General features: G+C 44.1%; 1 protein-coding gene across 3 annotated transcripts in view; it reads left to right on the top strand.

Annotated features, from left to right (window-relative positions):
- The window catches only part of DSE (dermatan sulfate epimerase), a 93,234-nt gene extending 77,516 nt beyond the window's left edge, over nucleotides 1-15,718 (top strand). For all 3 annotated transcript variants that reach the window (XM_075597667.1, XM_075597668.1, XM_075597669.1), the window contains 3 exons: nucleotides 1,177-1,416; nucleotides 3,122-3,329; nucleotides 13,512-15,718. In XM_075597667.1, coding sequence (XP_075453782.1) covers nucleotides 1,177-1,416; nucleotides 3,122-3,329; nucleotides 13,512-15,258 — 2,195 coding nt within the window. In that variant the 3' untranslated portion in view covers nucleotides 15,259-15,718. The remainder of the gene's footprint in view (nucleotides 1-1,176; nucleotides 1,417-3,121; nucleotides 3,330-13,511) is intronic.
- The last annotated feature ends 4,975 nt before the right edge of the window (nucleotides 15,719-20,693 follow it).

Below are 20,693 nucleotides of genomic sequence, written 5' to 3' on the forward strand. Positions count from 1 at the left end.
CACTCAATTCTTCATGATGCTGGATTTACATAAAAGGTGAAATCCATTTTAGACCAGTCAGCTGAATGGGAAATCCAATGGGAATATTTTAGGTCAGATAATGTAGTTCATTCTTACAACCATTTCTAAGATGTATTAGTAAGTAGTTTCACGTAAGGCTGAAAGATATTGTTATAAGCAAGGAGTTATAAATGAAACGTAGCAATCTTTTACCTTACAAAACATTTGTTTAACTGTTTGGAAACCAAGAGCAACCCACCTCTGCCAAGGGAGTTCACAAGCCTTCAAACTCTATGAATAGATTGTGTTTCCTGGTCTTTGGTATGTCTAATAAATACTAGCAAATGTATTCAGACGTGGTAAACTTTTATACATTTCTCAACGTGTCCCTCTTAATGTATAATCGGACAACAAACTTTTTGCACACAGGCCTTATATTTTGGACCCTTGCTTTTCAGATTACAGTATATCACATCTGCTATTGAAAACCTTACAAAGACGACGACACTGCAATAACATGATATACCCATAAATCTAGAGAATTCTTTTTATTCCTATGAACATTCTTAATCTCTGATGGAATCTGCTGGTCTATCTAGTCTTAATTATGAATTTGTGCGTTATAAACAAAAGTAAACAGATACATTTTTATCACCGTATTTATCACCACAATGCTGTCTTAAATTTCAGAAATTAGTTTTATATATTTAGCAGTTGTGATTTATTAGCAGCCCAAAGTAACAAATTATGCTTTGAAGACTTTTCAATCTCCTAATATATTTGTAATTTGCCACTTAACGATTAGGCTGGTAAAATGTTTTTGTGACTTGTTATACTATCGTTTGTATAACCGTCTCAATTTACACACTAGCTCTCATAAAATATACCTTTTTATATCCCCAATCAAATACAATTGGAACAAACTTAATGTAAAATACAGAAGTGGAATTGTGGTTTCTCTTCCACTGTGTGTGCAAAACAAGGTACTAACGTCAATAAAATCAAGAACCGCTATCAAAGAAATAAAAAAGGACTGTAAGTACATCAATATGTGCAATATTTATAGGAGGGGTGGGGGGGAGATGTGATGCCAATGTTCTACTGTATGACGTCTATAGTTTGTTGTGATACCTTATTTGTGATTACATAAGTTTTATGTTTGTATATATTTCTTAGGATATCTGCAAGAAGCCTACTTCTGGACAAAACAAGTTCTAACAATCATGGAAAAGTCTATTGTTCTATTAAATGATGTTACGGATGGGTCCCTGTATGAAGGAGTGGCTTATGGCAGCTACACCACCAGATCTCTCTTTCAGTACATGTTTCTTGTCCAAAGGCACTTTGACATCAATCACTTCAACCACCCGTGGCTGAAACAGCACTTTGCATTTATGTACAGAACTGTCCTGCCAGGTAAGGGATTTTGGCAAAATCAAATGGTCCATCTGCATTTGAAGTTACGTTCATTTTTTTTCTTCATATGCCTGCATGTGGTTTCCTAATTTTTTTATACATTCTAAAAATATATACTGTATCTGCATTTCTCACAGAATTTGGGACTTTGCAACTATGACTTATTTTTGCTTCCATTTAATACATTTAATTGTGTATTATTATTCTTGTGTCTGTATTATTAAATTCATCACCTTTTGTGGATTCCCCCATACTTTGCAGAGTACGTTTTTGGAAGGCAAAATAGGTTGATCTGAATGGTGGAAAGTTTATCTTTCTGTGTATCTTTCTTTTTTTTTTAATCCTTTTTATTTATTTTGCTGGGCATCTTGGAAAATAAATGTAACAGTTGATATGTTTATGTGGACACATTCAATGACTGATAAACTATACCTTTGTACTGTAGTTGTCTGTTCAGGATACCTTTTAAAGTGCACAGTTGTATCTGGCTCTCTAGCCAGAAAATTCATTCATCTTTCTAAAAGAAACAGTTCTTACAAGTGGTTTCATTCACTATTCACAAATACCTACAGAAACACTGAATTGGGTTCTAAATACATTTTGTGACTTATTTAAAAGGTTAGTTGGGAAAAACATTCATCTGGGAAGAAACAAGGTATGGCCTAATACATTTTCCCTATATGGTTTGTATAAAATGACTTACACCAGAATTTAAAACATTTTTTACATTCTGATTGAGTAATTTGTGGTTTACAATGAACAGAGCATGTCGGAACTACAGCTATTTTGTTTGTAGACTGCTTTCACTCATCCACCTCTGTCACGTTCTGCACATGAGGAAAAAAGGCCCCAATGCTACATCCAGTATGACAAATTATTTAGTACATTATGTATTTTATCTATGTCTTCATAAATATGGGTCATTTAGTTCAATACGTTGGCCAAAATATTTTAAGCCCTCAGCTATTTATTATTATTATTATTATTATTTTTATACTGTCATGTATTTCTTCCACTGCATAGAGAGAAGAAACAAAATACGTCAGTCAACAGCATTGGGTTTATGACATGGCATATATGTCACGCACCTCATGCTGTTGGCTGCAGCATTTTGTTTCCAAGTCTCTTTGCAGTGAAAACAATACATATGACAGTATAATATTGGTAGTGTAGGACCTGCTGAAATGGGTTTACCGTGACGTGGTTGCAGGCTTAAAATACTTTGGTCAAAGTATTGAGCTACAGTAAATGACCTATATTTATTGGGGAAATGAATCTATATAAAATACATAATGTACTAAATGTGTCTCATTGGATGTAGCATTGGGCCGTTTTTGTCTCTTGTACTGTATACATTAGGTTGCAAACCCAGTAGCACTCCAAATAATACAAGTGTGTGTATGTGTAGTGGGTTTGGGTTTTCCGCTTACTTAGCCGGTATGTCTAAACGTTCTACACATTTCTTTTACAATTAGTAAAATTAAGAGAGATGCGCATAAAAGAACAATATAATGGGACTTTGTATCAACCTGCACAAGTGATACTTCTACAGACATCATACTGTATATATTTTACAATCACACTTGGCCATTGATTTAAAGATAATTACATTCATAGAACTGGATTTATGTGACACTCTGATTTCATTTAACTAATATGTTCTCCGGTCTGTTCTATTCATGTATTCTCTCTACTTCATTTTTAGGGTTTCAGAGATCTGTAGCCATCGCAGATTCTAATTACAACTGGTTCTATGGCCCTGAGAGCCAGTTGGTGTTTCTGGACAAATTTGTGTTGCGAAATGGAAGTGGCAACTGGCTGGCTGAACAGATCCAAACAAACCGGGTGCAGGAAGGGCCTGGAACTGCAGCCAAAGGGCAGCGTTGGTGTACACTCCACACAGAGTTTCTTTGGTAAGAAGATGATTAATTGGCACAACATATGTACACTTCTCTAATCCAACTGCTTGTGTGAGGATTCAAGTAAAAGGTGCTAAGCCGATAAAAACATGCAGTCACTGGATCTATCCAAATCTCTGTTTGATAAACCCTGTTAGACACCATAGTCACTGATTTAGACATCGGGACAAAAAGAAAGCTATAGTCGCCTTCCTTTTGTACAAAAAAGTGTTTTTCCCTATAGTTGCTATCCCAGTCACCAAGTAACCCTTGCCATTCTCTTAATCAGTCATACCCTGGTTTTAGTCTTGTGTAGACTGGAAACTTGTTTGACAAGGACTTTTAAAAATGTACGACCCATATGTACCTCCACTGTATAAAGAAGTTTCTACTATTCTATCTCCTTGAAATAGTCTACAAATATGTTTCTTAATATTTGTGCTTAGAAATGTCCTATCCCAGCATGACATTAGTTGTCTCCTTTCTGTGCAGTTATTATTTCGATAATACCTATGCAACCAGTTTGGGTTATGATTCAGTTGTTCTAAACTATTGGATATTCATGATTTACTCAAATTAATTTACGTGGTATCAGCATTTACCTAAAGAGTAAAGGAAAGATTTTGTATAAATAAAGCACATTAAATATAAACCACCGTTTATCAAAGTGCTGATTTTTCAGATCTTCTGCACATTCTCAAAAAGATTACATCCATTTTTGTAAATTAAACATTACTTCCCAGTTTCCAGTAGGCAACTGCCCATCCCGAGATGTCACTATAACATTGGCAAACTGGAGGTAGCACAAAACATTGTTCCTAAAAATAATTTGGAATAGAGATGTAGCGCCCGTTATTAACAGTTTGATGGTAAATCCATAATACAATATTTCTAAGCGACACCATTCAAGCAAATAGTCCTGGGGAAAATCACTTTATCCAAGATCTTCTAATGCATTTGCTGTTACAGATGTAGTCAACGTTATTGCAACCCGTGGCGTGATGCAGCAGGACATACACATTGCACATTACACATTGCGCCAGCAGGAGAAGCGAGCACTTTTTAAAATTTGCTGCACACCAGAGGGGAGCATGGCTATCGTGTCATTTCACTAGTCCCCGGTAGATTCAATTTTCAATGTGTAACGTTGTATTGAGTTTCATTATCACTAATATTTCTTAAGTAACAAAGCATATGTAACCATGCTGTAAAATAGCTGCAGTCATCTCTCCTGCTGACAGTAAGGCCTGGTAAGTTATGGGCATGCCAGCAGTAATTATGGAGGTTTGCCCTCACACCCTGGTGAGGTGCCCTATGTATGGATGGGAGTGGTCACGTGCTCTGAATCCATGATTAGTGATGTCAGAGATGAGTCAGCCCCCAGAGGATACATAAGGCACAGCACTGTTCAAAAGTTAGTTGTTAGAGGAGGAGTTCAGAAGCTGTTGGAAGGTTATGTAAGAGCTATGAGACAAGGAGCAAGTCTGAGTGCAGGCTTGGGAGGAGACAGCTTATAAGACTGTGACCAGGGACCTGGCACAGGGACTATCTTCCTAAGGGGAGATAGGGAATCCACCAATTAAGGGAAGACATACCTTTCAAAGGGAAGTGCGGTGAACATGGGAGGCTAAGAACACCCATTGTGGAGGGCAGCTTGCCCACCGTGCAATAAAGATGTTGCTGATAAAAGAAACCCTTGTGTGTAAGTGTGGAGTGATTACACAGGGGGCTGCACCACAGAGGAGTTCCTCACCAGGACCATCCACAAGCTCACGCTGGGATCCTGATGAGGTGGAGGCGCTGCACTGGATATAGGTAGGACTCAGCACACTACCTCAGCTGCCTGTCTGGGTTGGCCAATCCCCACACACCATCATTCGGGAGACTCAGGAGTCCTGTTGCCAACAGGTGCACCACCAGACATCACACTGTAATGGGGACTGGCTAGACCACAGGGGCCAATATGAGATTGGGTGGGTCAGGCCGGTTCAGAAAACCCGTTACAATTGGAGGCGCTGCTGAGATGACCTGTCAACAGGACAGGCTTTTGCTAGGCACACTAGGAAACAGGGAGAAGTGTCTGCTGCCACTCTGTGCTGCGTTGGGACGGACCTAGGGGTAGTCAGGGGGCTGATGGCGTATGTCAGTTCACAGGGATGACCTAGGGGCCTGAAAGGAGTGGGGGGTTTGGAGCCAGGCTATAGCTGTCCTAGTCACCTTGAGGTAGTGCTAGTTGGTAGGATGCCAGAAGGGATAGCCTGTTAACGTGGTCAGGAATCCTGGAGAGGGTCTGCGCTAGGCTACCAAGACAGGTAGACGCCCCAGTACTGCATGGAAGCCCCAGAGTACTCTAGCCCATTCCAGACCACTTACCGAAAGGAGCACAGACTGGGAGGAAGGAGATACAGCAGACACTGAGAGAGTGAGCCTAGCCTGAGGTAGTGCATACACGAGTCCAGCCTACATCAGGTACACATGGTGGTGCATCAGGGAAATCTTTATTGTACCGGTGTGGTGGCTGCCCCGCAGAGCGGAGCCCCATGTACGATAACTGCTACGAGAGAATGGCGACCGAAAGAATGGAGGGTCCACGCGGTGCAGATAGTCCAAGATGGCGACCGGAGGCTGACGGGGAAAGCACACGTGGCGTGCGTCCCACTGAAGAGCAAGCTGTTGCTGAAATGTCTTTTACAAGCCTGCTATGGAGTAGAGCGAAAGCTGTAGCCACACCGTTTTGGCCCTGCCTAGGGCCGCGGGGTGCTACCCTGAATGATAGTAGCGAGGACGTTGAGATTGTATCTGGAGAACAGGATTTACAAAATGGAGGCTCCCGCCTCCCTGGGAGACCGCGTGGGCCAGTTGCAGAAAATTCTGCAAATTCGGGACTTGCAGAGAGTTGGCCAGGAGTGGCGCCAACAGGGAAACCCCGCCCTGATGGGGGGTATGGCGCGAAAGCTGCAGCCGCGCCCTCATGGACAGTGACTAATTCAGCCCCAGTGCTGGGTCACCCGATAAATCTATGGGACCCTCCCCTAATCTCAACCAGGGGGGGTGGCTTCCAGTTATGCCCCGTGGGCATGGGTCCAGTGGATCCAGGAGCTGGTGAGCCGACGGTGCAATTACCAGAAATAGTTCCGGCAGCTGGAGTTGTGTGCAAAAAGGAAGGGTATTTTGCACGCAAGGCAGCTGAAAGAAACCATCTGGAATTGGCGGCGAAAGAGGAACCCCACCCTGTTGGGGGTAATGGTGCGAATTCGGAGGCCACGCCCCCCAGGACTGTGAAAAGTTCAGCCCCTGTGCCGGGGCATCCTATTCCGTTGTGGGACCCTCCCCAAATATTCACCAGGGGGAGGGGTCTCTATCTCTGCCAGGCAAGACCCGAGTTGTCTGAGGGAGGAGCTGGATGTGAGCTTCCTGTCCCACAGTTGCGAGGAGCTGGTGAACAGGAGAGACCACTGTGCAAAGTGTCTCCTGTAACCAGCACTACCAAAAGCGAGATGGACATTGGGGTATATCCCTATTTATTGCCAGGAGGCTCCCTGGTAGTCAAGGCGGGAGCGGACACAGCCATGCTGACGGCTGAAGCCCCGCGTGCGGCCTGCACCGAACCAGTTGATCCCGGAGAATGGGGATCGCTCCTAATGATCGCAACGGAGCCTAGAGAGAAAGGGGTCTATAACCGCGGTGAGAACCCGGAACCTCGCCGTTGGTCCCCTGCGGAAGTGCCACTCCCCGAGTCGAAGTTCGGCTCCTCGAAAGAGGAACAAGCGACTCTAACGACGGTGGAGATGCGCCTACCGGCGGACCAATACAGCGTTGCTGCAAAAGAACCAGCACTTACCTGTGTCGCAGCGGAGCGGAGTCTCGAGGTGCCGAGATCGCCTGTGCGGAGACAACCGGAGCGGCGGAGTCCCACGGCCATGTTGACTTACAGCGCGGAAGGAGGAAGAACCATCCCGAGCCGACGGAGCGGTGAGACACATCCTTACCCTCCACAGGCGCCGGTGGTGGCAACGGCGGAGGAAGGCCTAGCCCAGGCCCGAGCGGAGAGCAGAACCATCACTTCCGGCGGCGGATGTCGTTGTGGAGGAAGAGATCCCGCATGGGGATCCATCGCAAGATGGCGGAGTATCCGGTTCCGGTGATAACGTCACTTCCGGCGGAGGTAACTGAACGACCAGAGAGAGAACCACAACGCCTCGGCGATCGGGCAGTGCTTCCCGATCACCTGTGTCAACAAAGAGCTGGCAGGCTGCGAGGAGAGCTGAGACGGGTGAGGCCCAACCAGCGGCACGTCCGCACAATGATACGGTACTATCCGAAGGCAGAGAGCGGGACGGAACCCCGCGGATGCCCATTTCCTGTCCCTATACCCAACCCCATGCCCTAGCTAAAGCCCCTGTCCCTGTCACCTTTTCCTGTGGGTCCACATCCAGTTTGGGAGTGTCGGAAGGGTCCCAGGGAATCGGTGAGGAACGGACTGGGGAGAGACTGAACAGCTATGCCTCTGATGGTGGGTCGAGGGGTGGAGGGCAGTTGGGAAAAGTATCCGAGTCCCGATGGGTACCCAGTGTGGCCGTAGTTAAGTCTCAGGATAGCTCCGAACAAGAGAGGTGGTCTAGGCCTCTTTCATCATGGACCTCTGGGGTATCTTCTTGGGGGGATACAGAGGAGGGGGACTCACTAGAGTGGGGGTCTGAGGAACGTAAGGAGACCCGATGGTGGGCTCCCTTATTTGAGGGATACGTGGGGTGGATGGACCGCACACGGTTCTTACTACAGAAAGAGGACGTAGTGGACTATTGGTGGGCGGTGGGGGAATTTACACCGGCCCAGAGGAAGAGGGAGATGCAGGAACGATGGTTTCAGATATGTCAGCATAATATAGAGCCTATGGGGCCTGGGATATTATCTGACCCCGTGGACACAGATGAGCCCCTGTCATGGGTGTTGCCAGGGAGGGCAGGGAACGCAGAGCTGACTAGGAGCAGCCGGGCTGAGAGGGCTATTATAGCCAAGTACAAACACTCGCATGGCCTGGAATACCCATACGTCCCTGAGCCCCTCATGGAGGGAGAAATTGAGTTTGAAATGGGTTCCACTGATGAGGATAGGGGATATAGTACCGATGAGGGGGAAGAAAATTGGGATTCTGATAGTTCCATAGAAAATTGGGATTCTGATAGTTCCATAGAAGATTGGGATACTGATAGCTCTCTAGAGGATTGGGATCCTGGTGGGTTAGATGAGAAGTGGTGTAATCAAGAAAAGAGGTCTTACATTTCCAGGAAATGCCTTAAGGAAGTGTATGGGCATGATCCTCTCAGTCCACTAGCATCCAGGCCAGAGTTATGGGCTGTTTGTGGGTGTCCGGTATGTCACCCAGAGTGTTACAGCATTGCTGCTCTAAACCCAGTGGACCATGCTGTGCGTAGGCCACCTTAAGAGGGTATGGTAGTACCTCTAATGGATACTCCATAAGGGAGTAATCCTGGTTGTTATACATCTATGTTAGGATGTATCTGTTATTATGTATGATGAAGATATGTACTGTAATGTTGTGACTAATTATGTGTGTCATTCATTTACAGTGCTTCCTGAAGAAAGGTACTTTAAATTTAGGTCCCAGCCGGGGACGGTGGGATTCACCAGGGGGAGAATGTAACCATTCTGTAAAATGGCTGCAGTCATCTCTCCTGCTGACAGTAAGGCCTGGTAAGTTATGGGCATGCCAGCAGTAAGTATGGAGGTTTGCCCTCACACCCTGGTGAGGTGCCCTATGTATGGATGGGAGTGGTCACGTGCTCTGCATCCATGATTAGTGATGTCAGAGATGTGTCAGCCCCCAGAGGATACATAAGGCACAGCACTGTTCAAAAGTTAGTTGTTAGAGGAGGAGTTCAGAAGCTGTTGGAAAGTTATGTAAGAGCTATGAGACAAGGAGCAAGTCTGAGTGCAGGCTTGGGAGGAGACAGCTTATAAGACTGTGACCAGGGACCTGGCACAGGGACTATCTCCCTAAGGGGAGATAGGGAATCCACCAATTAAGGGAAGACATACCTTTCAAAGGGAAGTGCGGTGAACATGGGAGGCTAAGAACACCCATTGTGGAGGGCAGCTTGCCCACCGTGCAATAAAGATGTTGCTGATAAAAGAAACCCTCGTGTGTAAGTGTGGAGTGATTACACAGGGGGCTGCACCACAGAGGAGTTCCTCACCAGGACCATCCACAAGCTCACGCTGGGATCCTGATGAGGTGGAGGCGCTGCACTGGATATAGGTAGGACTCAGCACACTGCCTCAGCTGCCTGTCTGGGTTGGCCAATCCCCACACACCATCATGCGGGAGACTCAGGAGTCCTGTTGCCAACAGGTGCACCACCAGACATCACACTGTAATGGGGACTGGCTAGACCACAGGGGCCAATATGAGATTGGGTGGGTCAGGCCGGTTCAGAAAACCCGTTACACATATAAGGAAGTGAAACCTTTATTTATTGCTCGTGTCATCTCTTTACATCAGAGGTGTAACTGGAGATCTACTGTATGTGGCTCTCTGCATTAGATATCATTGTTTTGCTGCTATCTCATGGTTTCATTTGATAATTACACAATGCCAACTGTTCATCATTGTGAAGTCCTTTTTATTTAAGTTAACAAATTTGATTCTAATTATTTCAATTATCTCTGACCAATAAATATTTTTCAACTGAAATGTGACTCACATTTGGTAATGTTAATTCATTCAAATAGTTTTTTTGTAAAGCAATTAACTTGGCTGTTGCATCTGCTGTCTGTTTTCAGTGCTACACCGCATACTGTATGGTATGTCTTTATATAGCGCCCACAGCTGTACTCAGCATTTTACAAGAGAGACAATACAGTGCAGGGAATTGTAATAAAAACAATATATATGCAATATAATAGTGCAACACACAAAATCAGACAGTAGGAAAGTAAATCCCGTCCCCAGTGTTTACAATCTAAGTGGTATGATGGGAGACTTACCAGCAGGTGAGGGAATAAGTGCAGTAAATGGCTATGCTTGGCCACAATGGCTGTTGGAAGTGACTGTAGGTGTGGAAGAGTAGCCATGAGTGCAGGCTATTGAAGCTCTTAATTTAAGAGGTGAGTTTTAAGGTTTGTCTTAAAGGTGGGGAGAGAAGGTGCTTGGTGTATGCTGAGGGGAAGGGTTTTCCACAGGTAAGGAGCAGTGAGGGAAAAGGTTTTAAGGCGAGTGAGCGCAGTGAAGGTGAAAAGAAAACAGTTATCGGTAGAACGCAGGGGCATAGCGAGAGATCAAAGATGATATGTAGCAAGGAGCAGATGAGTGGACAGCCTTAAAGGCAAGGAGAAGAACTTTTGTGGATGATCCAAAACTTGATGGGAAGCCAGGAGAGTGATTTAAGGAGGAGATGAGCAGATACTGTTTTGGGAGAATGAGCCATTCATTATTCTAGCAGCAGAATTTTAGATAGATTGCAAAGGAGAATGTTATGAGGCAGGGATGCCTTTTCGCAGTGTTACAATAATCCACACGGGAAAGGGTAGTCATTCATTAGCATTTTAGCTGTAGCTTGACACAGCAAAGGGAAAATCTTGGCAATACTATGGAGGAGGATGCGACCAGTTTTAGCTATGTCGTGAATGGAGAAGGAAAGGGAGGCGTCAAATGTAATTCCTAGGCAACATGCTTTGGTGATGGGATAGATGGTAGAACCATTTACGGTGAGGGAAAAGGGAGATATTGGGCTAGGTTTAGCCATATTAAGTTTAAGGTGGCAGAGTGCCACCCACAAGGATATAGTCAGGAGGCATTCAGAGACATGGGACTCTTACAGGTGTAGGAGTGGATAGATCTGCGTATCATGTGCCAAAAGAGTTGATGAGGTCACCAAGTGATAGTGTGCAGATAGTGAATAGTAGGGGTCCCAGAACAGAGACATGAGGTACATCAACAGAAGATAAAGACACGAAGGCAACAGAGACTGGAAATGTGCAATGGGAGAGGTATAATGCGAACCAGTAGAGAGTTTTTTTTTTACGGATACTAAGGGAGTTTAGAATAAAAATATTAATAAAGCACCCACACATCCTCTATTCACATTCTCTATCTCAGCAGTGTGCAAGGGTGCGAGAATTTGTAGGGAAGGGGGGTGCAGCGGTTACTGAGGCCCCGCACTCTTCCCCAAAGCATTTAAATAAAATGCCTCTAACTCCCTTACCTGCTCTCTGCCGGGTCTTCGGCGATGCGTCGCCATGGCAACATGGCGTAAAATGATGCCACGGGGTCATGTGACGTGATGCGTTGGTTAGGCACATACAGTACAGTAGGGTCTAGGGTGTTTTGAGAATAGGTGTGACCACTGCATGCTTACAGGAGGGGAAAATGCCAGGGGACAGGGAGAAATTCAAGATATGAGTGGGACTTAGACAGGAGCAAGTGTTCTGATGAGGTGGGAGGGATAGGATCAAAAGGCATGTGGTAGAGAGAAAAAAGAAAATTAGCTTATAAACTTCCGGCTCTGTAACAGGAGAAAAAGAGAGTGGAGTTTGGATGTTTAGATAGAATCAGAGAGATGGGGGAGGGGACAGAAGTTATCTCCCTGTGGTTAACATCCACCTTCCCTTTCAAATGGTTAGCAAAGGCCTGAGGAGAAGTAATAGGAGGAGGTCAGAGGAGGGAGTCAAATACAGAGAAAAAGATGGATTGGATTTGTGATTGTTGATGAGTGAGGAAAAGTAGTGTTGTTTGGCCTTAGAGAGAGCAGAGTTAAAACGGGAGAGGAGAAATTTATAGTGTAGAAAATCAGCCCGAGTGTGAGCAATCCTCCAAAGGCGTTCAGAGAAGTGAGTGCAAGTGCAAAGGAAGCGTGTTTGTTAATTTAGCTACAGCTGTGCGTTAGAGGGATGGTGTGTCGGAAATGAGAAGGGGAATATATATCAAGAGAGACGGAGAGGATAGTTTTCTAAGAGTTGACAAGATTGTTCGGTTCAGAGGAAGGAGAGAGAGCGGAAAGGAGAGGTTGGTGTTCAGGATAGATGCCATAGCAGAGAGGGCAATGGAGCGAATGTCTCAAGTAGCGAGTAGAATAGGTAGGAGGAGAATGAGTGGAATGGGAGGTGGTGAATGATAAGGGGTGATGGTCAGAGAGCAGAATGGGTAGATAGAGAAATTAGAAAGGGAACTGTTTTTAATACACTGGGGCTACTCAAATGGCAGGCCAAATGTGGCTTGCAAAGTGACTTGATGTGGCCCTTGGACTTTTTGCCCCTGTCAACTTCATACCAGTTGCTTATGTAGCTAACTTATAATTTTCACACTGATGCTCACTTAAGGTAATGAAAATATATGTACAGATCTTATAAATGTTTTGTAATATAATAATTTAAAAGTCTTGTAATGCAACACACATTAAATTACAATAAGCTTGTCACCCTTCTGATTATTGATTCAGCCCCTTTGGAAAACTAATTTGAAGAGCAAGATGAATACATTTTATCATATTCTATTTACAAGTTGGCTATAAACTAGCTAAATCATTTAGTATATGAATACAAATGGCAGTAGAGTCTTTGCAGAAAATAATTTAAGATTGACTTGCAAGAAAACCTAATGGCGATGATGTTTAGTTTGATGAATGCATTTCTTAATAATAATTTTTTTTAAAAATAGTAAAACATGACTATAGAATTAGTTTTTTGGTTGAAAGAAAAGATACTAATCTCTGAAATGTGCTTATTTTGCTGCCTGATGGGACTGGAACGTTGAAGATTTCTTAGGATGAAAACTTGTTGTAAACTTTGATAAATAAGACGGTTTGCTTACTGTAAATCTGGTTTGAATAACGTTTCTACTTCAATTAGGCCAATGTCGTATAGGTTTTCAAATTGCTTGACCTGCGTTGCAGTAAAACTTCTGCAAACTTGAGCTATATTAAATCACCTCACTTTTTTAGTAAATCCTATGAAACACATAAGCTCGCGTAGCTATTGTAAGGCAGTTACCACTGTTTACTTAAAACCGCTCTTACTATGAGGGTTTATATGCCCATAATCTTGATATGATTGAGCACTGTATTAAATATTTTATACTTGTACAGATTTTCATTAAGCATGGATGATCTTGTGTTTTTATGTACATACATATGTAGAATATTATGATATATTTGCTGAATTTTGAATTCTTTTTAACAGGTATGATGCAACCTTGCATTCTGTACCCCCACCAGATTTTGGCATTCCTCGACTGCATTATTTTGAGGACTGGGGAGTGGTGACTTATGGGAGTGCTCTACCAGCTGAAATTAACAGGCCGTTTATTTCCTTCAAGTCGGGAAAGCTTGGAGGACGTGCAATATTTGACATTGTTCACAACAACAAGTACAAAGATTGGATCAAAGGATGGAGGAATTTCAATGCTGGGCATGAACATCCAGATCAGAATTCCTTCACGTTTGCCCCTAATGGTTTTCCTTTTATAACAGAAGCATTGTATGGACCGAAATATACTTTCTTAAACAATGTTTTAATGTTTTCACCATCTGTATCCGAGAGCTGCTTTGCACCATGGGAAGGTCAAGTTATGGAAGACTGTACTTCTAAGTGGTTAAAATATAAGCATGGTGAGGCTGCAGACGCTCATGGAAGAGTGGTTGCAGCTTTGGAGAAAAGTGGAGTTGTTTTTATCAGGGGTGAAGGAGTAGGCGCCTACAGTCTTGGTTTGAAATTGAAAAGTGTTCAAAGAAATCTGGTTCTACTCCACCCACAGCTGTTACTTCTTGTAGACCATATTCACCTAGAACATGGTAGCACTCTGCAAGCGACATCCAGCTTTTTCCACAATGTGGACATGCCTTTTGAGGAGACCGCTATTGATGGTATCCATGGGGCAATTCTCAGGCACAAAGACGGAATGTATAAAATGTACTGGATGGATGACACTGGCATTAGTGAGAAAGCTGTCATTACATCAAGATCATACCCACAGGGTTATCCATACAATGGAACCAATTATGTGAATGTCACAACCCATCTCAGGAAACCAATCACAAGAGCAGTGTATCTTTTCATTGGACCCTCTGTTGAAGTTCAGAGCTTTAGTGTCCATGGAGATTACCAGCAAGTGGATGTGTACCTTGCAACCAGCGAGCATGCATATGCTGTTTATCTCTTCACAGGAGAAGCGCCCAGCCAATCAATCTTTGCTACGGTAGTTGCAGACAGACAGAAAATAGTGTTTGATAAGAGCTCTTCAGTCATGAGTTCCCCACCAATGGAAGTTAAAGACTATGTCACAATTGTTGAACAGAATCTGCAGCACTTCAAGCCTGTTTTTCAGCAAATGGAGACACAAATCCTATCTCATGTCAGGAATACAGCAGGTTTTAGAAAGACTGCTGAGCGGCTGCTTAGATTTTCAGATAAAAGAAACACAGAGGAGGCCATTGAAAAGATATTTGCCATATCTCAGCAGCAGAAGCAGCAAGGCAAGACCAAAAAAATCAAAAAGGGAACAAGAAACAAGTTTATTAATGCTGTTCCAGACATTTTTGCACAAATAGAGGTAAATGAGAAGCAGACCCGCCAAAAAGCTATGGCTCGTGCTCAGAGTGAACAGCCAGTCAATGAAGATGAAGAAATGAAAGACCTTTTGGATTTTGTAGATGAACCATATGTAAAGCACAAAAGCAATTCATTAAGTAGATATGTGCCCCCACACATGCTAACAACTCGCAGTGGGTCCACATCAATTTCTGCCTCCTACACTAAACTTTTTTTAATCCTAAACATTGCCATTTTTATAGTTCTGTTAGCATTGCAGCTATCTCGGTTTCTAAAAACTAAGAGTATGCATCGAAAAAGATTTCTCTATGCCATACTTTCTGTTGATTGTTGTATATTACTGTGGTTGTATTCATCTTGTTATAAGTCGCAATGTTAGAAACAAGTACGGCACTTCCTCAGGCTCTGTGTGGCTGCCAATCTATGCAAAAACAGGACACACCAGCAACAACGAATGAGTTACAAGTACCCATGCTTTTCTTTGCAAAATGGGAATTTTGTCATATCTGCAGTACAGAGATCCAGACGGCTCATATATTTTTTCAAAAAGGGAAAAACTCTAAGAAAAAAAAAAATAGGGAGTGACTAGGAATGTTTACTTGAGTATTGAAAATACCTCATACCTACTCCTGGTCAAAATAAATTAAGTGTTCTTCATAGCCCACTTCCACATACTGTACACCTAAATTGACTCCCCTTTGTTAATCCAGCAGTGAAATATCACCAGACTCCTGGGTTTTCTCCAAAATATTAGTCAATCGTTGTATATTTTTTATTTTTCAAAGTGAAAATACTTTTTCTACCAAAAACGTTTTGTGAAATAAATGGTATGTTGTTTACATTGTTTCTCTGAGTTTCCATAAGTGTTTATTCTATATACAAGCAACAATTCAATATACATAGCAATTTTAAACACTGCGGTTTCTACAAGAATGACTGACTGTATATATTTCATACACAGTATTTTTCATACTTGGTAAGTTGTACTGATTAGTTCTGTAACATGTCTCTGCTACAGGGTTAGACTAAATATAGAGGATTGGTACACTTGTCTTCCTGAAATATGCTGAGGTGTATGAAACATAATTACTTTGAGCATTGTGATATTCGACTTTCACTCATGCTGTTTTTATGTCTGAAGTACCAAGTATTTCCACAGGTTTAGTGCCACAAACTAAAATGTTATGGAGTTTAAAAAAAGGGAAAACCTCTCACTCAAACGTCCTCTGCTATTTCAGTGGTTGTATTTAAATGTAGGTTATTAATTCATGTGACAGTTTTTAGGTTCTTAACTTAAACTGCAAAAAGTACAATCTACTACAGGCATACCCCGCTTTAAGGACACTCACTTTAAGTACACTCGCGAGTAAGTACATTTTCACTTTACATACATGCTCCGGTCCCATTGCGTACGTTAATGCGGGGTATGCCTGTATATATTTTGAAACGTTGTTTGTATATTGTATTATCTGGTCACCTCAATACTATATCCTACGTGTTTTTTTTTAATCAGTTCTGTAGTATTAGATAATATTTAGCACTTAAAAAAAAATTCAACTCTTAATGCCATTTTTAATTAGTTTTAAAATACTGAGCATCTTTTGATTTCTATAGCAGGTTTTAACAGACTTTGCCAGCAGTGCAAGATATTTGTAACACTTTCCTGTTTGTGATAGTGTTGCCAATATTCCCTGCAGTTTGAGCTGCAAACGGTAACAATAGGTAATGTTACCTTTAGTGTAACTCCGCTACAATGTATTCTTGTATTACTTACTGAAGGGTGGATATAACCTGCCATTTAGTGTACCCTGGGAAGCAGGATCTTTGCTGATCAATCACAGGAGAATTAATTGATTGGTAGCTTAGGTAATTAATTTTCAATAAAGGCAATCAAAGGCTGCATATATTAAAACAAAAACATTTTTAAAGTGCCGCGCAGACTGCCTCTTTAAGGTATCGTAACCACATTTAGCATGATGGTTCCTGACATCAAGGAACCAGTTTCTTGTCTCTTTAGATACAATGGGATTGCATTTTTAATCAAGATGGCGGACTGAACCTTTCAAAACTGCGCTGATTTTAACCAAATTCGTCAGGATTGTAAGTAGCTGGACTGAATTTCGAAAAATCCATGTTTTGCACAGGGTTGGCTTTATGTTGGATGCTCCAGAGTGGGAACTGGAAAAACAATTGTATGTTTTGTACACAGCACTATAATTAAAAATACATTTAAAAAAATTCCTTAAGTAACTAAAAAATGTAATTATCCATTTTATAAATCTCATTATTATTTATTTATTTGAATTACCAAGCAGCGCCAGGCACTTTCAGTTAGTTGCATATATTCCGGTATATAAAATGCATGCTGCTGTTTGTTAGTAGATCGTGAGGACGAGGACCTAAATTATACTGTCCCATGTGGCAGTGACCCAGGCTGAGTCATAAAACTCTGTTTAGACTGCACATAAGCAGTCCTTTTTAATTGCCACCTCAATAATTGCATTTAAATATCTTATTTTTCCATCGTAAAAAAACTACTGGAGGACTTCATATTGACATGCGTGAGCAGTAAAAAAAAACATTGCAAGAAAATAAATCATGGCACCTGCTCCTTTAACAATTTGTTTTGGCTTTTCACTACACATACAAAATACATATATTAATATTAAACTTTACAAGCCACAATTATTATTTTAAGATATGTATATATTAAAATGTTAATGATGCCAATGTTATTCTACTGGAAAAACCCTTCCTCTAGGAAGGTTCCCGATGGAGGGTATCTGTAGAATTCTCTTCTACTGTATATTTGGTAAGGCACCTTATGATGCCAATATATAAGCACCAGTATTACAAATATTAATCTGTAACTTTCTAACATGTTTCATAACCTGTTAAAATTGATGCCTGCTTTCACTTTATGCACCATTTATGTAAGTGAAACTGCACATGCAGTTGAAATAGTTTCTGCCTTCCAGGGCTAATAATATGAACTAATGCCACTTGTTTGCAAAGTTGGAGACCAGCTTGTGAATATGTAATGTAGTCCTATAAATACATGGAACGTGTACATAATGTGCATCATTCATTGAGGATGATTTATTTAAAAGTTCCACGTGACAGTGGGATAATTCCTAACATTTAATTATTCCTTAATGACTTTGTAAAGATTTAGTCATGTTGGCAAAAGTTAAAGAAAATGTACAGCAACACTGTAGATTCATATCACCAGAAGTGGAACTATTGTTGCTGCTTGTAGTAAATTAAAAAGTAAGAAAAAAATCAAAGTGGGTTAAAACACAAATTTCAGTTACTACTGCTGTCCAGTCAGGATCTGAGTCCTCCGGTGTGCTGTCCGGGCAGGATCGGGGTCCTCCGGTGTGCTGTCCGTGCAGGATCGGGGTCCTCCAGTGTGCTGTCCATGCAGGATCGGGGTCCTCTGTTGTGCTGTCCGTGCAGGATCAGGGTCCTCCGGTGTGCTGTCCGTGCAGGATCGGGGTCCTCCGGTGCGCTGTCCGGGCAGGATCAGGGTCCTCCGGTGCGCTGTCCGGTCAGGATCGGGGTTCTCCGGTGTGCTGTCCATGCAGGATCGGGGTCCTCCGGTGTGCTGTCCAGTCAGGATCGGGGTCCTCCGGTGTGCTGTCCGGACAGGATCGGGGTCCTCTTGTGTGCGGTCCGGACAGGATCGGGGTCCTCCGGTGTGCTGTCCGTGCAGGATCGGGGTCCTCCGGTGTGCTGTCCGGGCAGGATCAGGGTCCTCTGGTGTGCTGTCCGTGCAGGATCGGGGTCCTCCGGTGTGCTGTCTGGTCAGGATCGGAGTCCTCCGGTGTGCTGTCCGGGCAGGATCGGGGTCCTCCGGTGTGCTGTCCGTGCAGGATCGGGGTCCTCCGGTGTGCTGTCCGTGCAGGATCGGGGTCCTCCGGTGTGCTGTCCGGTCAGGATCGGGTCCTCTGGTGTGCTGTCCGGGCAGGATCGGGGTCCTCCGGTGTGCTGTCCGGGCAGGATCGGGGTCCTCCGGTGTGCTGTCTGGGCAGGATCGGGGTCCTCTGGTGTGTTGTCCAGGCAGGATCAGGGTCCTCCGGTGTGCTGTCCGGGCAGGATCGGGGTTCTCCGGTGTGCTGTCCATGTAGGATCGGGGTCCTCCGGTGTGCTGTCCGGGCAGGTTCAGGGTCCTCCGGTGTGCTGTCCGGGCAGGATCGGGGTCCTCCGGTGTGCTGTCCGGGCAGGATCGGGGTCCTCCGGTGTGCTGTCCGGGCAGGATCGGGGTCCTCCGGTGCGCTGTCTGAGCAGGATCGGGGTCCTCCGGTGCGCTGTCCGAGCAGGATCGGGGTTCTCCGGTGTGCTGTCCGGGCAGGATCGGGGTCCTCCGGTGTGCTGCCCGGGCAGGATCGGGTTCCTCCGGTGCGCTGTCTGAGCAGGATCGGGGTCCTCCGGTGCGCTGTCTGAGCAGGATCGGGGTTCTCCGGTGTGCTGTCCGTGCAGGATCGGGGTCGTCCGGTGTGCTGTCCGAGCAGGATCGGGTTCCTCTGGTGTGCTGTCCGGGCAGGATCGGGGTCCTCCGGTGGGCTGTCTGAGCAGGATCGGGGTCCTCTGGTGTGCTGTCCCGGCAGGATCGGGGTCCTCTGGTGTGCTGTCCGGGCAGGATCGGGGTCCTCCGGTGTGCTGTCCGAGCAGGATCGGGGTCCTCTGGTGTGCTGTCCGGGCAGGATCGGGGTCCTCTGGTGTGCTGTCCGAGCAGGATCGGGGTTCTCTGGTGCGCTGTCCGAGCAGGATCGGGGTCCTCTGGTGTGCTGTCCGAGCAGGATCGGGGTTCTCTGGTGCGCTGTCCGAGCAGGATCGGGGTCCTCCGGTGTGCTGTCCGGGCAGGATCGGGGTCCTCCGGTGGGCTGTCTGAGCAGGATCGGGGTCCTCTGGTGTGCTGTCCGGGCAGGATCGGGGTCCTCTGGTGTGCTGTCCGTGCAGGATTGGGGTCCTCTGGTGTGCTGTCCGGGCAGGATCGGGGTCCTCTGGTGTGCTGTCCGTGCAGGATTGGGGTCCTCTGGTGTGCTGTCCACGATGAGGCTGCTTTAGAAGAAAAATGAAAAAAAAATAACCTGCAATGCACCACCAGTAAATGATGAGCAAGAGGGTGACTTCAAAAATAAAAAAGTTTATTGAATCAACAGCAGTAAGAACGACATGTTTCGCGCAGACTGCGCTTTCTCAAGGTCCCTTCAGAGTTAGCCTCCATAAGGGACAATTAAATACCCCCGTTCCTGGGCAAAGCCGGCAATCACGTCATCACGTGGGGTACAAAGTCTTTAAAAAAACAAAAACAACTTTCTCTTCCTCCTCTCCCCTTCTTTTTCCTTCCCCCCTTTCCTGTTCCCTCTCCCCTTTTTTTTCGTTTGATTCCTTTTTTCTGAATTAATTATGTTTCTTTTGAACACATTAATATTAATGATTATGGATCTAATTTTTGTGTTTTATATGTATATTTCTTCATTTACCTACGGTCTAATGCGGACAGCTGTCACCCTAGGATATTAATTAAAGGAATCCCAAAGGGTCGGTGCCTTCGGGCAAAATGAAATTGCTCAAAGGAGGAAGATTGTTGAAAACAATCCCAGGAAGTGTACCAAAATTTCAGACAGAGGGGTTATATATCTATTGATTTAGGTAGATCAATGGAGGAGATGTGCAGTGTGGAGAAAGCATCCACTTTGATTAGAAAAAAAGAGAAAAAAGAAAGAGAATAACAACAAAAATGAGCCCCCCCTTATAACACAATATAGTGTGCAAGCACAATTGATACAAAAAAATTGTTAAACAAAC

Source organism: Ascaphus truei, chromosome 4, assembly GCF_040206685.1.
Source record: "Ascaphus truei isolate aAscTru1 chromosome 4, aAscTru1.hap1, whole genome shotgun sequence".
Taxonomy (NCBI): Eukaryota; Metazoa; Chordata; class Amphibia; order Anura; family Ascaphidae; genus Ascaphus; species Ascaphus truei.